Below are 14,209 nucleotides of genomic sequence, written 5' to 3'. Positions count from 1 at the left end.
AGTATGAGAGAACAATTAAATTATTGAAAGAAAAAGGAAAGAGAGGAGAGAGAGAGTATGAAGAGAGACAAAATAAATAGGGGTAAAATAAGAAATCAATATAAAAATAGAGCAATTTTAAGTGTCTCTTATATATAAAACATATCATAAATATCAAATGTCTCTTATAATAGGAACGATGGAGTACTACAGGCAAAGTTAAAAAAAAAAAAAACAGAGAGAGAGAGAAAGAAAAATGATGAATATAGAATAGACCACAGGCGGTGGGAGGCTGCACACCGAACGAATCCCTTTTGCTCGCAGGTCGCAGCTAAATATGAGAAATCAATCTCTCATTGCTCGATTTTTCCCAAAGCATGTGAGCCTCCCGCAATCTGATCTATATTTTCTTTGTAATTTCTAGAGAAAAATGAATCAAAACGTTCCACTCTGGAAAGGGTGTTCTCGCGACTTATGGCGGGTCTCATCCTTGATTGCGACTCCTTTGAGATTTTGGTTCTTGTTCTTCGTTATAAATTTAGCGATAGCCGGTTATTAAGATTTTTTTTTTGTGACCAAAAGGAAGCCAAAAACATCGGTGAATCGACCTCCCACGCCAGATGTGCTGGAAAATCCATCGGAAAGGGAGCCCACGCTCCAAGAGCTCATAAATATCAAGGTTTGATCTTTATTTTCGTTCCCCAAGTTAGGTTATAAGTCAATCTTTTGCATGCTTTCAGTTAGTCTCTTGAAAAGAAAGTTGGTTGCTGTTCTTTCTCTTGCTAATTCAATATTTGTTGATTGTCCGCTCAGTTGATCGAAACTGGAGAGAAAGAACGGCTGATGGAACTTTTGAGGGAAAGACTTGTAGAATGTGGTTGGAAGGATGACATGAAAGCTCTCTGCAGGTATTCTGTTGCTCTAATTTGTTAGCTCTCGTTAGAGAATCTTTGAATAAATGGAATTGCTGGATAAGGTTGCTTTGCTCAAGTTGCCTGTATTATTCCCTGACGTTATATATGTAATTGTTGAATCCTCAGCATTCCGTTTACTGGTCTCTTCTTCGTGGAACTGAATTTCAGTAAAAGAATACAATTTTAGTGCCAGAAATTTTATTTGATAACAAGCAAACCCACTATTCCTTGCTTTTTGGGTAATTGTTGCCGTAATTGCCATCCCTTTTTGCTCTTTAGGGCAATTTAAGATTCTATAGAAGCAGGGCATTGTATTTCATTCACTGAAAAAAGCCCCTGCTCACAAGGGGCATATGAGCAAACGGAAGGTGCATACTAAAATATTTATCTTCATTTCAGTGTTAGGAAGGATAACCTTTCATTGTTAAGTGAAGACATTTAGTTTGAGCCTTTTAGGGGAACTAAAATATAAAAGTGGCAAGGCATGAAAGGTTCTGGGAATGCCGTTTTTGGGTTGATGTTATGACTAATCCCAACATCTGGTTACCATATGATGTCCGTATTAATATCTTTTGCGCTGCCTTATTTATAATCATAACTAATAAATGCCATTTTGGTTAGCACTGATTATTTGCATTTGCCTGAAAAGTCTAGACTCTTGTATGGTATTGGGTCAGTGTAATGTATTAAGTGCCTCTGACTCTCCTTTTTTTGGCCTTGGGGGTGATATTTGGCTCTTGATTTTTGTTTGTCTGGTATAGTTGCAACATTGCTTCTATTGAAGCTTTGTTGTATCACACACGACATAAGTGGATAGCCCATAAAGTGCATTCCCACTCCTAACTTTCTTTACACTTCATTATTCTGTCTTCACATATAAGATTATCAGATGATTGTATGAATTCCTTCTGCCAGTATCCAGCTGTGACTAATAATCCTGCATACTTGAGTGTGTTTCTTGTGTATGTGGCTTCTCAGTGTTGGAATCAATCTTTTCTTGCTTTTTAATGCAGGGCTTTTGTTAAGAAGAAAGGGAGGAATAATGTGACTGTCGATGAACTGGTTCATGTTATCACTCCAAAGGGCAGAGGTATTAAATTAATTGCTTCTCAAATTGATACATTTATTTTATGTTATAGGTTACTTGCATAAAAGCACCTCATGGCAAATATATCCCCCCATTTTGTCAATGTCGTTAGAAATTTGGTTATATCATTGAATGGCATTATAGTCGATTCTACATTTCCCTTTAGGAGGAGTTTGCCAGGAATGGTGATGCCCACTTTTATCATTGTTATGTTATTCTGAGTACTGACTAGGCAAAAAAACCTCTCAATTTCTCATTTGCAGCGTCAATTCCGGATTCTGTAAAGGCTGAGCTGTTGCAAAGAATTCGCACATTTATGTCTGCAGCACTATAATCTCTAACGCTGCTCGGTTAGTGTCTTGGGAAATGATTACTGAAGGTTACTAATGGAACTCAGAAGGCATGACAACCATTGCATGTTAGGCTTCTCTAGAAAATGTATAAAAACTCGTGTGCCCCTTTCGTCATGGATCTAAGAAATCACATTTGATGCAATAGGTCTTGTTTCATCGTTAACGATGAAATGTGAATCTGTCATACTAGGGAAAAAATGGATGTATACATCGGATGAGTATACATCTGCATTATGTCTTACGATGTGTATAATACTACCTCCAATCATAATTATAAAATCTCATTTATAGACTACAAACGAAGTCTTATAATTAAGACCGGAGGTATCAATCTATTATTTTTCTGCCCCATGATATTACAAATTACACAGAGCCTGAAATCGAAGATATACATAAGTAGAGTGGGGAGAAAAACGAATGCATATCATCATTTGAAAAGCGGCTAATCACTCGGTGAGTTGGAAGGTGAGCACCATATCTTGGGCGACTACCATATAGTTTGGAGAATACGGGGAGAGCTGTGGATGATGGCTGTTGCAAAAAGATTCGAACCGTCTGTTGCAGATGATGCAGTTTCCTTTGTGTAGCCTAGATGAAGAATGAATTATGCATGCTATTCGAGGCTAGTATTGAATTGCCATAGAAGCATATGGAGAAGAGGAACAGGATGCTGTTGCAAGAGTAAAAGGAATGCGCTCATTTTAGTAAGAAGCCGGTAACAGGATTAGATCCATGCGTGTGGGGGGAGACGGGAGTGATTAGGAATAGGAATTCTCAGAGAATATGTGGGGCTTTGCTTGTGGCATTGGGTATTGTGAGAGTTCGCCTCCTTGGGGTAATGGACTTGAAAAAAAAAAGTCGGGAGTGGAGGCTACCGTTTGGGGCCCCAACTTGGGACTAGTGTCCACAAAGAAGCCAATCATGTAAATGACCAAATTTTCGGAGTCTCTAGCCACGCAGCAGCGATTCCCAAAGGAGACAAGAAAGAAGACTAACGGAGGGAGATTTAGGTTCCCTTCAGAGTTCTACCAGCCCAGTGCGAAGCCAAGTTGCTTTTCTTTTGCCATCAAAATAAAAAGGGATATTCTAACGAGGCGTCCAAGGGAGAATAATTGTTAATAAATTTTAATTATAAATAAAGAGTTGCTATTTCATACGCTTAAACTCATCATTATAAACTGAAAATTATGCGTATTCATAACTGTCAACGACGTGCCCTGCACCAATCCCAATCACAACTGTATACACAGGAGGCCCGTGTTTATTAAATTCTCAGATTATTCATAGCGGAGCGCGTCATGCTGGCCTTTTACTTCAACTTTTTATCGGGAAAAGAGTTCATTTTGGCTACAACCAACCAATCAACACCATCGACCTGGAGCATCCACTAAAGGGGTGTTTGGGTAGAAATCAAACCATGATTTCAGAAGTGCTTTTACGGATTACGAAATAAATATGTGGAGGAGGTTACCTCGTTTTGCAGAAAAGTAATTCTGAAACCTAAGTTTTGGTTTTACCAAACACCCCCTAAATCTTATTCCACTTTACTGCACCAGGCGCGAGTGACCAATTTGGCGCCATCCTTTTGCACACAATAAAAAGAAATACTGATAGTCGTACTGAGTAGTTCTAGTACGCTGATATGCGCAAGTCCTGTCCTAGTTTGCATTGACAAAAAGAAGCCATACGAAAAGTTTGCCGCGCAGCCTATAATGAAATAACCATTTCGATTTAGATTACCCGATAGAAATCGAGCAGGAAAGTAGTTCTACAAACTCGATAGGGTAGTCGTACATAAGTTGTTCTTCTCAACTGAACAAGAATACACAAGTTTTCACCACAAATATGGCTGTCATTCTCTATGACACCATAGCGACTCTGTAATTAATATTACAATGGCGGCATCAAATGTCATACATCAGCTACCAAGCGTCTTCAAAGCGACACCACAGACAGCATTTATTCAGCAGCGTCTCACCACTTCACCAGAAATCCACCAAGATGAGATCTCCAAAACAGACTAATTTCCAAGCTTACGCTTCATGGAAAACCTGCCAAACGCACACAGCCAGCACAACAAAACCTACCTACTATATTGTGCATTCCAACGTGTGCTTACGCTGCTGAGCCTGCTTGTTCGCATAGGTCTAGCAGATTCAGGGTCTGCAACATAATGCACAATGGATATCATCACCACAGAAAAGCTCAGACCATTTTCATGCACAACAACTTTTGAAGAACCAGTCATGCATGATACAAAATAATATGTCTTTACCTCAGGAACAGACAGCTCAAGACGGAATTTTGGACCATCATAGTGATGTAAGACTGGCCTGAATGCATCTTCTTCCAGCGCATTGCAAAGTTTCCTGACACGGGTCCTCACCTACACACACACACAAAGACGTATAAAGTCGTCCTCAGTTCATGTAAATATCCGAGGGATACGTTAAAATCTGAACCCTCCCAAGATTCTACCTGAGCTGGAAACCTTGACTCGCCTTTGCATTTTTTATCCTCCCATGCAGTTGGATCTATGTTAGAGCCCCCAAAACTTGCAGCCTGCAACAACAGACACTAAATAGTTAAAAACTCAACTAAACCTCTTTTTTATATTCTTCTATCACCCAGAAACTTTTAGTTCCCCATTCCTCAAAACATATTAATTTCCTCTTCAAACTGGAGTACAGTGCGAAAAAAGATCTTGTCCAAATAAAAAATTATATACAACCCACCTCAAAGACACCATGCAGCTGATGAGTAGTGTAGTTATACAGGAAAAGAGGTAACCCTGGTGTTATTGCCCGAACAGAATCCCGATATCTTGGTGGCAAACCTATCAAGAGGTTGCAACAGTCAACCCACAAGATAATTGACTAATTGACTAATTATATTAACAACAAAAGCATAAATAAACCACAGACAATCTGCGCATGCTCCAACATGCTATCCATGATAGATTGGGGTGTCTAAGAGTAATGAAATTGAAATCTCAGCACACAGACAACTTAAAACCCAAACTAGGACAAAAATGTCTATGGAATGTGTAACCCCATGAGCATTTGCCAAGGCGTACAACATGCTCAAACTAAAGGCATCACAAAACCATCCAAACAATTTTCAAATAGGTGCCTTTTGAGTTATGAAAATCAAACCAGTAAAGTAAGAATATGAAATTTACCAAAGAGCTGACGCTTTAAGTCTTCTTGCATCGTGTCATTGTTACAGACAAAGATGTATCCACCAAGCACCTCATTTCGTGGGAGCGTCTCTGATGCAGGCAAGGTCTTGAACCTTTTGTCAGCTGCATTTGTGCCGCTGTTTCATTGTTACCGTTGCTTCCATTATTGTTGGACTCCTTGTTGTTCTGGAGATTGTTGTTATACTTGTTGCCACTGATGTTTGCCACTAAGCCTGCATTGCTTTTTGGGTACACCACATTCATATTATAAACTCCATTCCTGAGGGAACTCTTGCTCACATTTTCAGCGAACTTAGATTCCAGGTTCAGCATGCTGAAGTTCAGAGTGTCAAACTTGTTATCTTCTTGGATCCCAAACTTATCCCTTGACCTTGTTTCTATTGGGCCTTTTGTTAGATCAAGATTATTGACACGCTCTCCCTTTGACCTTGTTTGTTCAGCCAATTTGGAAGCAACCATTAACCATTTATGATCCTCTGATGTTTTCGAGTGTCCTCGAAGCTCATCTCCCAACTGCCAAAAGCTGTGCAAGCTGTCCATCTTTTGAAACCCTAGTACAATAGAAAGGCAACCCGCACTAGTTAGATTAAGCCAGACAAAAATATAGCAACGCGAGACAACACAAATTTTACAGTGGTGCAACGCTTCAGCCAACATAGAACATCAAACTATTACACCTAAAAAAAATCAAGTCTGCCATAATTCAAAAGTCATGCATCAAAAATGTTCATGCACATTAGTCAAAAATATTTTTTCCCAAAAAAAAATGCTCATGTACGCCCTAATTTGAAACTACAAGAGTACGGTTCAAGTTTGAATTGGTAAACTACTGTAGACAGTTAGAAGCAAGAAGAAAATCCAGCTAATGACTTCAATTGCCAATTGTCAGTGTTTATATTGAAAAACAGTAAATTTGATAACAACCTTAAGAATTTAAAGACCCGAACTCAAAATGCAGATTTTTTGTCCTTGGTTCTTTCGGTGTAATTTCAAAACTTAAAGTCTTTCAATAGAAATATTTTTCAACTTAAAGTGACATAGATTAATTACTTTTCCTGGAAAAAAAGGCTTTTATTACACCTTCATGCAAATTGTACAACACTCGGTACAATCAGGTAACCATAATTAGACCAGGACTAAAAGAAGCACTAAACACTATATCGAGACGGTGGTCAGAGGAAATCAGATCTAAGCCACACGAAAATGTAGATAAGAAAGAAGTTCTTTAAGTATCTAACCTCAGATTATAACACATTTTCCTTATCCAATTCCACCATGATCATGTGAGCAATATAACCAAAGTAATTTTTTTAAAGCTCCGTATCAAGCAAAAAAATTATTACTCCAAACATAGACTTCACGTTGCCAATCAACTTAGATGATCGTATATAGCAATAATTGCGCCAACAAAGAAACTACATCAAAGATCGGAGGCAATCATGCCCAAATGTTGCAAGTGAAGATCTATAGGATAGAATCTAGAACAAGGCAAAGCACAATCCGCATAGTGAACCGAACAGATATCCGATGAAAGAGGGAAGGAGGTGAAGGGAAGCTAATGGCAACAATAGATTTGACCAAGAGACCCAAGCAACTGATTCGAATAGATACACACAACAGTATAAACAATGAAAGAACCCTGGTCTTGGAGATCTAGAAGAAAAGAGAGCAGCACCTTTTTGCCGACTTAACTGTGAAACGCAGAAGACGCTAGGGAGACTGTTTTCCAGACCAGGTGGCTGGATTTTTATTGCCAGCGAAAGTTTTCGTAATTCTGAAAAGGCCCATGAAATGTTCAAGAAATTACAAGATTTGCCACTCCGGTCATGTAATATGACTTGTGATTTTGAATTTGTTTCCAGAATTGAGAAGCTCTGGTTGGTGGCGGTGACGTGGCCGCATTTAACATGATCGGTCCAGTGCCCAACGGGTTCCACTTCCACAACGACGCCAAAAATTAATGTAAATTAAATTCGAATGTTGACGATTTTTAAAGCACAGGAGACATCATCGCACGTTTTATGGGACAAAGTTGGCCAAAATTTACTCATTAAAAAATTAAGAATTAATGTAGTTTTTTTTCTCAAGTCTATTATCATTTTAATTTGTTTTTGTTTAAAATATTAGTCTTATGATTTAATAAAAATTTGGATTATTTTGCTGGTTGAAGAATCAAAATCTGTTGTTTAAAACTCAAGAAAACAAAACTAAAATAAAAATAAATTTGCAAACCAAAAATTATATTAACTTAAAAATTAATTATATATATGCATCTGAAATTTGTCTCGTTGATAAAAGGACAATTTTATTCAACATAAATAAGATGATTTCATAAAAACACTTATTTTAGTGGTGTGATTATTTTTAATCAGCTCAATAACTGTATATAAAATACCATCTCTTATTCTTGATATAAAATTTAACTTGTAATTTAACCTGAACAATGTCATATTTTTTATATTAAAAAACTAATGTAGTATAATATATATGCACATAACTATAGGGTGTTTGGATGGAAACTAAATCATAGTTTTAAAAATATTTTTACGGTGTACAAAATACATATATAGAGAAGTTTATCTCGTTTTATGAAAATGTGTTTTTTAAAAACATTTTTATATATTTCCAAACACTCCCTGAAACCATGTTACACGAAACCGAGGAAGATAATGCGTTGGAAAAAGAAGAAGATGATCATAAGTGCCATCACTAACTGCACAAGTGAGTCCGTTTGAGTTATGGACAGGACAAATAGTTTATTTTTAATTTGATTTTTTGAAAACGTAAATAAAATAAAAGTTAAATAAGGTAATATGATTTATATTTAGATTGGATTTTATAAAAATTACATTGTATAAAAAGTTGTTTAAATTATGGTTAAATAAAAAGTAAGTTATAAGTAAAATGAACCGATACGTGACTTTTAATAAGTCAAAAGTAGCTTGTTTTTTAACTTAAGATAATTGCACCTCTGAATCTAACTTTTGGCTTATAAGTCTCAGCCAAACAAGTGCTGGAATTCCAAACGTGTTTATGAGTTGAAATAAGTAAATACTATTTTTATCTTTAATATAAGATCTTGTTTGACTTCTATTTTGATCCTAAATATAAGATTTTAATCTACTTTGTCTCTTATATTTATACTACCTCCGGTCCTTAATATAAGACCTTATTTGACTTTTATTTTGGTCCTAAATATAAGACTCCAATCCACTTTGTCTCTCATATTTATACATTTTTTTTCAAAGTAGCCCTTCTAACAATGATAGTTCTAGTCAATACATTTGATTGGCAAGAATATTTTAGGAAAGACAACATCTATTTAGGACAAATAACTAACTCAACTTACTTCTTTAATCTCTTCAAATTAGTCAACTGGCTCTTATAATTAGGACCGGAGGTAGTATATTTTTTTCCCAAAGTAGTCATTCTAACAATAATAGTTCCAGTCAATACACTTAATTAGTAAGGATATTTTAGTTAAATACCACCTATTTATGACAAATAACTAACTCAACTTATTTCCTTTGAACCCCGCCCATGTATATACATACGCAACGCTCACGCATATCGTGCAATGCCCCGTGATATGCCGACAACGTGTTGGAGCCATGTGATGCCCAGTTTTTCCTCTTGGACCTGAACGTGAAGGGCTATTGAAGGCTGAGCATTCGTTAACTTTAAGAAAATAATTCTGAACTAAGAATTTAGGTCTTAGGTTTCAAGTCCTTATAATAATATTGGCAACAATAATTCCAAAGAAAAATAGCCTCCAACTCAATTGTGGCAGCGTCTTCTTCTTTTTTTTTCCTAGCAAAAAAATGGTTAATGTATTTTGTATGTGGGCAAAATGCAAGAGGGTTGATGGCCCGGTTGGCCCAATTACCCTAGTCCACAATCTAGTTTAATTGGGTTGGTCGAAAATTTTGTTTTAAACCGAAGCAAAAACGCATCTTTTGGTTTTGGTGAGTTTTCGACTCAGGACCTGTTTAGGTAATACAAGAAAGTATAGTTTTGGGTCTCGGATGTGCTAAACAGAGGATAAAATCAACAAACCATAGTTTTGAATTCAAAACCATCGTTTTAGAAAAAATAAATTCATTCTACTTTTGACTCAGATTAGAGAGTATGATTATACTTATCAGATTAAATCTCAATGATAATATGTCTTTAACACCCCTTAATTATTTTTTTATAAACATATTTAATCTTATATTTTATAAATATATATACACATATTAATTATTTATTAATTATATTATCTTATATATTATTAATTATGCTGGTAAAAAATATATTATTGACAATTTTATTTCTTCAAATTAAAATATATTATAGAATCTATTTTTTTATGTAATTATCATATTAACTTATGTCTTTTTTAGTAATTTATATATATAAAAAGTGCTTCTTATAACAACTATCCAAACACTCTCGCTTTATTAGAATCACTTTTTTCACAAAATCTATTCTCCAAACCATGATTTGGTTTTATCCAAACACTCTCTTAATTCACTTAAATTTTTTTTATATAAACAGATATAGGTAAATCAATAGGCTCTTTTATAAAAGGTCAAATTATATGAATCTAATATGCCAAAATCAACCCCGTTCCAAACGTACAAGAAGTAACATGTAAGTTATAAGATAACTGTGAGTGAATATCAACGCATGCCGTAAGGGTGTCTGAATTAGTTTTATGTTAAAGGCTAAGGGAGTGTTTGGATAGAAACCAAATCATGGTTTCAGAAGTGCTTTTACGGATTACGAAGTAAATATGTGGAGGAGGTTACCTCGTTTTGCGGAAAAGTGCTTCTGAAACCATTGTTTTAGAGTACCCAAACAGGCCCTAAACTGAACAGGCCCGGGTCGTGGCCCTGGGGAATGAACGTAGGCTTCGAAAAGGGGCCGTAAAACTGAACACCGGATAATACTTCTATACTATCAACTCTACGTCACCCTCTTTTCATCATCCACAAAACCCAAAATCCGAGAAATACACTATCCAGACAATGGATTTTGATCAACTTCTATTCTTTGAGCATGCCCGTAAAATCGCTGAAGATAACTACGCGGCTAACCCTCAAGATGCCGACGTCAGTGCTCTTTGTTTTTGCCTTTTTCAGTATTCCCAATATATTAATTAATTAATTTTGTTCGGCCGATGGAGTAAGATTGGTGGAGTATCAGTCTCTGTTCAATGGCCTTGATGAGTTCGTTTTGGCTCACGGGAACTTTATTTTCTAATCCATGTAGAACTTAACAAGATGGGGCGGCGCCTTACTGGAGTTGTCTCAGTTTCAAAGCAGTAATTCCGATGCCAAGAAGATGGTCGAAGGTGCTAATTTGTTGCCCTTTTGTTCTTTTTTTTTTTTTTTTTTGAAGCTTTAGTTTAATATAGTGACTGTTGAATCCGACCATTTATAATTACTGAAATTTTATGGGAAAATACAGTAGTTGCTGACGCATCTCCAGTTTATATAATCTAATTTTAGGATGCTGACTCGTTTGATACAGATTCTATTACGAAGCTGGAGGAGGCATTGATGATTAACCCCAAGAAGCCTGATGCTGTTTGGTGCCTGGGAAATGCTTATACTTCACGTGCACTTTTAACTCCGGATCAAGAAATGGCAAGAGTTGATTTTGATCGAGCATCTGAACACTTTCAGCAAGCTGCTGATGAGGTAGGTTTTCACTCTTGCACCAATGTTAAGGGAAGCACTTTATTTATAATTGTAAATTGTAAATGTACTGAAAGAGTTGTGAACTTCTGAGTATACTAGGATCCTGGGAACGAACTCTATCGAAAATCCTTGGAAATGGCTGCGAAGGTATGTTCTTTCTCATAGCTTTTTGGCATTATGTTATTCGGCTGTTTTATTTGTTGCAATTGCGCATTGCCATTTATCTTGTGATACAGAGATGAGCGTTACCAGTTGCTTCATTTTCATGACAGGGTTTTCACCTGTCCTAGAGGAGAATTTAGCCAGAGATATTTAGATAACTAAAAGTGATGAACAGAGACAAAATTCTGCTTAAATTTTAATTTATCAAGTGCTTTACCACATTTTCTTTCACATCAGAGCGTATTTCACAGCTAATGTTAACCTTTTCAATTACTAATACCTGTTTCTCAAGGCTTCTGAGCTACATAAAGGGATGCATGAGCACGGTTTTGCTCAGCAGGCAGTGGAAACTTCTGGATCTTCTATTTCATCTGGTACAAAGGTGGGACTTCAAATTTTTATCGTCTTTCCATGAGTTTCTTTTTAAAAGAAAAATTAGCGGTTAAACTTAGGACATGGAATTACATCTCTGTCTCCTGAGTGTTTTTGGCACCGGCTGCATCTGCTAAGAGGCATTAACGAATTTTATTTCAACCGGCATGAATTTGAGCTCTATTGTTCTTTTACCAAAGTGAGGCTTTTAATCTGCCTATGCATCTAAGGGGCGTGTCTCCAGTTGGGAAGTGGTGCCTTGTGATTATAATAAATCATACTTTTCTGTTGAACTTTGATGATATTTAGGCACGCATCTATTTATATGATTATCTGTGTAAAGAATCAGGTACTATAGAATACTTAGAACTTGGTCCTCTCAGGTCATGTGTTCAGAACTATGGGGATGCTCTGTTGCACCTGTAGTGGGAAAAAGGCGACCGTTGAGCATAATTCGTCATGCCAACACTTATTGTTATCTGTGTTCGTGTTGTGTGTAAAGAACTCGGTTTGTTCATGGGCTGTTATTTATTTTGACGCCTTAGCATATCTTGAACTATCCTTCACTACTGTTGTCATGTCAGCCATCTGATCGCAGACCATGACGGTGAATGAGTTTAACTTTGGTGGTATATAGATGTTGCAAAAACCATCGGTAGAAAACCTGATTATAGGAGAAATGCTGTATAGTCCTGATTTCTTTACGAGTCTTTTCATTTCATTTTTCCGTGATCCATGTCTTTTCTGTTTCAGAACCAAAAGATAAAGCAGAGCAGTGATCTGAAGTATGACATATTTGGATGGATAATTTTGGCAGTTGGCATTGTTGCATGGGTGGGATTTGGGAAACCGCACCCACCACCTCCTTCTCAATCAGCCCTTCAATAAGTCAATCATTTGAATTGATGCAGAATTCTTTCAATCATGGTTTTGGTTCTTCTTGTTCACTTGTGGGCCCCTTTTATCGCATAATATATGCTTCGCCAGCTAATCGTTTACTCATCGACCATAGGAACATTTTTCTATTTGGATTCAATCATGCAGCCTATCCGTCAAGTAGATGTTTCCAAGTATTGAGATAAAACCAGCAGCACTGGCTTCGAAATGTGTACATATATACACCCCCCCCCCCCAAAATTTTTTTGTCATCCGCTCCTATTACTTTGGGCGGGGAAATAATAAGGGCCAAGTTTTCACTTAAAACCATTGTTTATTGATCTCTTGTGATAGTTAGACACTATAATGGAAGTTGCCCACTGATTCTTGAATCTTGATGTGCTTTTCTCCGGATTATAGATTGGATTATTGGGTTGGATGGTGTTGAAGTTAAACCTTTCTTTCACAGTTCAGACACATTGAACCCCGCAAGTAAATAATGCTTCAAGTTTACTCACCGAGCAGGGACCAAAAAAGATAAAGAAGAAAATGGTTGTGTGCTTCATGCAGCCTTAACTTCGTAAAGCTTGCAATCACAGTGGTTACAGTTTTTCTTGAGACACGAAGGTATTCGGTATGCAAACACTAAATCAACTTTCTATTTCTTTCTTTTTTTTTAGAAAAAGAAATCTAAATTTGAGCGTATTTCAAGACTTGTTTGCTGAATTAGTGTAGTTCCCCAAAGGGACGGTGGAGGTTGTGAAACAAAGAATAGGGGATGGGGGAAATTATTTTAACCGACGTAAGTCTAAATTAGTAATCTGCCATAATTCGGTGAATATCATCCTTGGGGCTTCCCACCACTAGTATCTGAAGCGTGAAAGTTTTAAAAGGGGTTTGATTCTTCCTCGTGGCATTTGAAGAGGTATTTTAGAATGGGGACACCTCGGTTAATGCCTAAGGATATAATATAGGTTTGTCCTGCTCAACATTAATATCGCATAGGAAGAGCCATTCAAGCGCCCTATTCTTGACTTGAGTTGAGCTCAAACCCTGTCTAAAATTTTGTAACAAAAAAAAAATAGTAATATTAAATATAAGATTTAGTTGGGACCCAAAAAAGAGTAATTTAGTTGAAATTCTAAATACAAGACTACAAGTTTTTTTCATTTCATTTTATTTTTTCAAAAATTACTTTTATTAATTTCACAATTTTCCTCATTTAATGCTCTTTTTTGGTGGTATTTTAAGGAAAGTGAAACGAAGGACTGATTTAATCAATTTTTTTAAACATTCGTAAATCCGTCAAGACCTAATGACTTATCCGTATATCCTCTTGGATGGGCTCTGTAAGAGCCGCTGAACCAACCACAATGGGATGACTTTGACGAAGGTTGCTTCAGAAATAAATATGGCATGGTAGCAAGGCAGGAGTCTGACACGTTACCGGCTATGTTATTTACTAATGCTTCTTAAAGGCGACACGGAGACTTCATTAATGCCTCTGGTCCCGAAATAGTGGAATTCATAATTATTTGTTAAGAGATACACGTTTGTGTTTGGACACTGAAAGCTAA

At 36.6% G+C, this 14,209-nt stretch overlaps 2 protein-coding genes and 1 pseudogene across 3 annotated transcripts; 2 read left to right on the top strand and 1 right to left on the bottom strand.

Annotated features, from left to right (window-relative positions):
• The first annotated feature begins 325 nt into the window (after positions 1-325).
• On the top strand, positions 326-2,684 carry LOC114752428 (transcription and mRNA export factor ENY2-like). The gene is made up of 5 exons (XM_028941173.1): positions 326-358; positions 562-658; positions 793-887; positions 1,907-1,983; positions 2,244-2,684. Coding segments are annotated over exons 1-5 (342 nt in total). The 5' UTR covers positions 326-356; the 3' UTR covers positions 2,315-2,684.
• Positions 2,685-4,043: 1,359 nt separating this feature from the next.
• Positions 4,044-7,291, bottom strand: LOC114752429 (B2 protein-like; annotated as a pseudogene).
• A 3,143-nt stretch (positions 7,292-10,434) lies between these two features.
• On the top strand, positions 10,435-12,893 carry LOC114752427 (mitochondrial import receptor subunit TOM20). Of its 2 annotated transcripts, XM_028941172.1 has the most exons (6): positions 10,435-10,704; positions 10,792-10,873; positions 11,053-11,219; positions 11,322-11,369; positions 11,677-11,766; positions 12,510-12,893. In XM_028941172.1, exons 2-6 carry the CDS (start codon positions 10,864-10,866, stop codon positions 12,642-12,644), a joined length of 450 nt encoding a protein of 149 aa, XP_028797005.1. In that variant the 5' UTR covers positions 10,435-10,704; positions 10,792-10,863; the 3' UTR covers positions 12,645-12,893. The 2 variants fall into 2 exon arrangements, with proteins under 2 accessions (XP_028797005.1, XP_028797003.1); XM_028941170.1 differs by having other exon boundaries at positions 10,435-10,873.
• Positions 12,894-14,209: the final 1,316 nt, after the last annotated feature.

Source organism: Neltuma alba, unplaced genomic scaffold (assembly GCF_004799145.2).
Source record: "Neltuma alba isolate B1F8T4 unplaced genomic scaffold, ASM479914v2 tig00007377_pilon, whole genome shotgun sequence".
Taxonomy (NCBI): Eukaryota; Viridiplantae; Streptophyta; class Magnoliopsida; order Fabales; family Fabaceae; genus Neltuma; species Neltuma alba.
The sequence above is the reverse complement of the archived record's forward strand: the minus strand, read 5'-3'. Positions and strand labels throughout refer to the sequence as shown.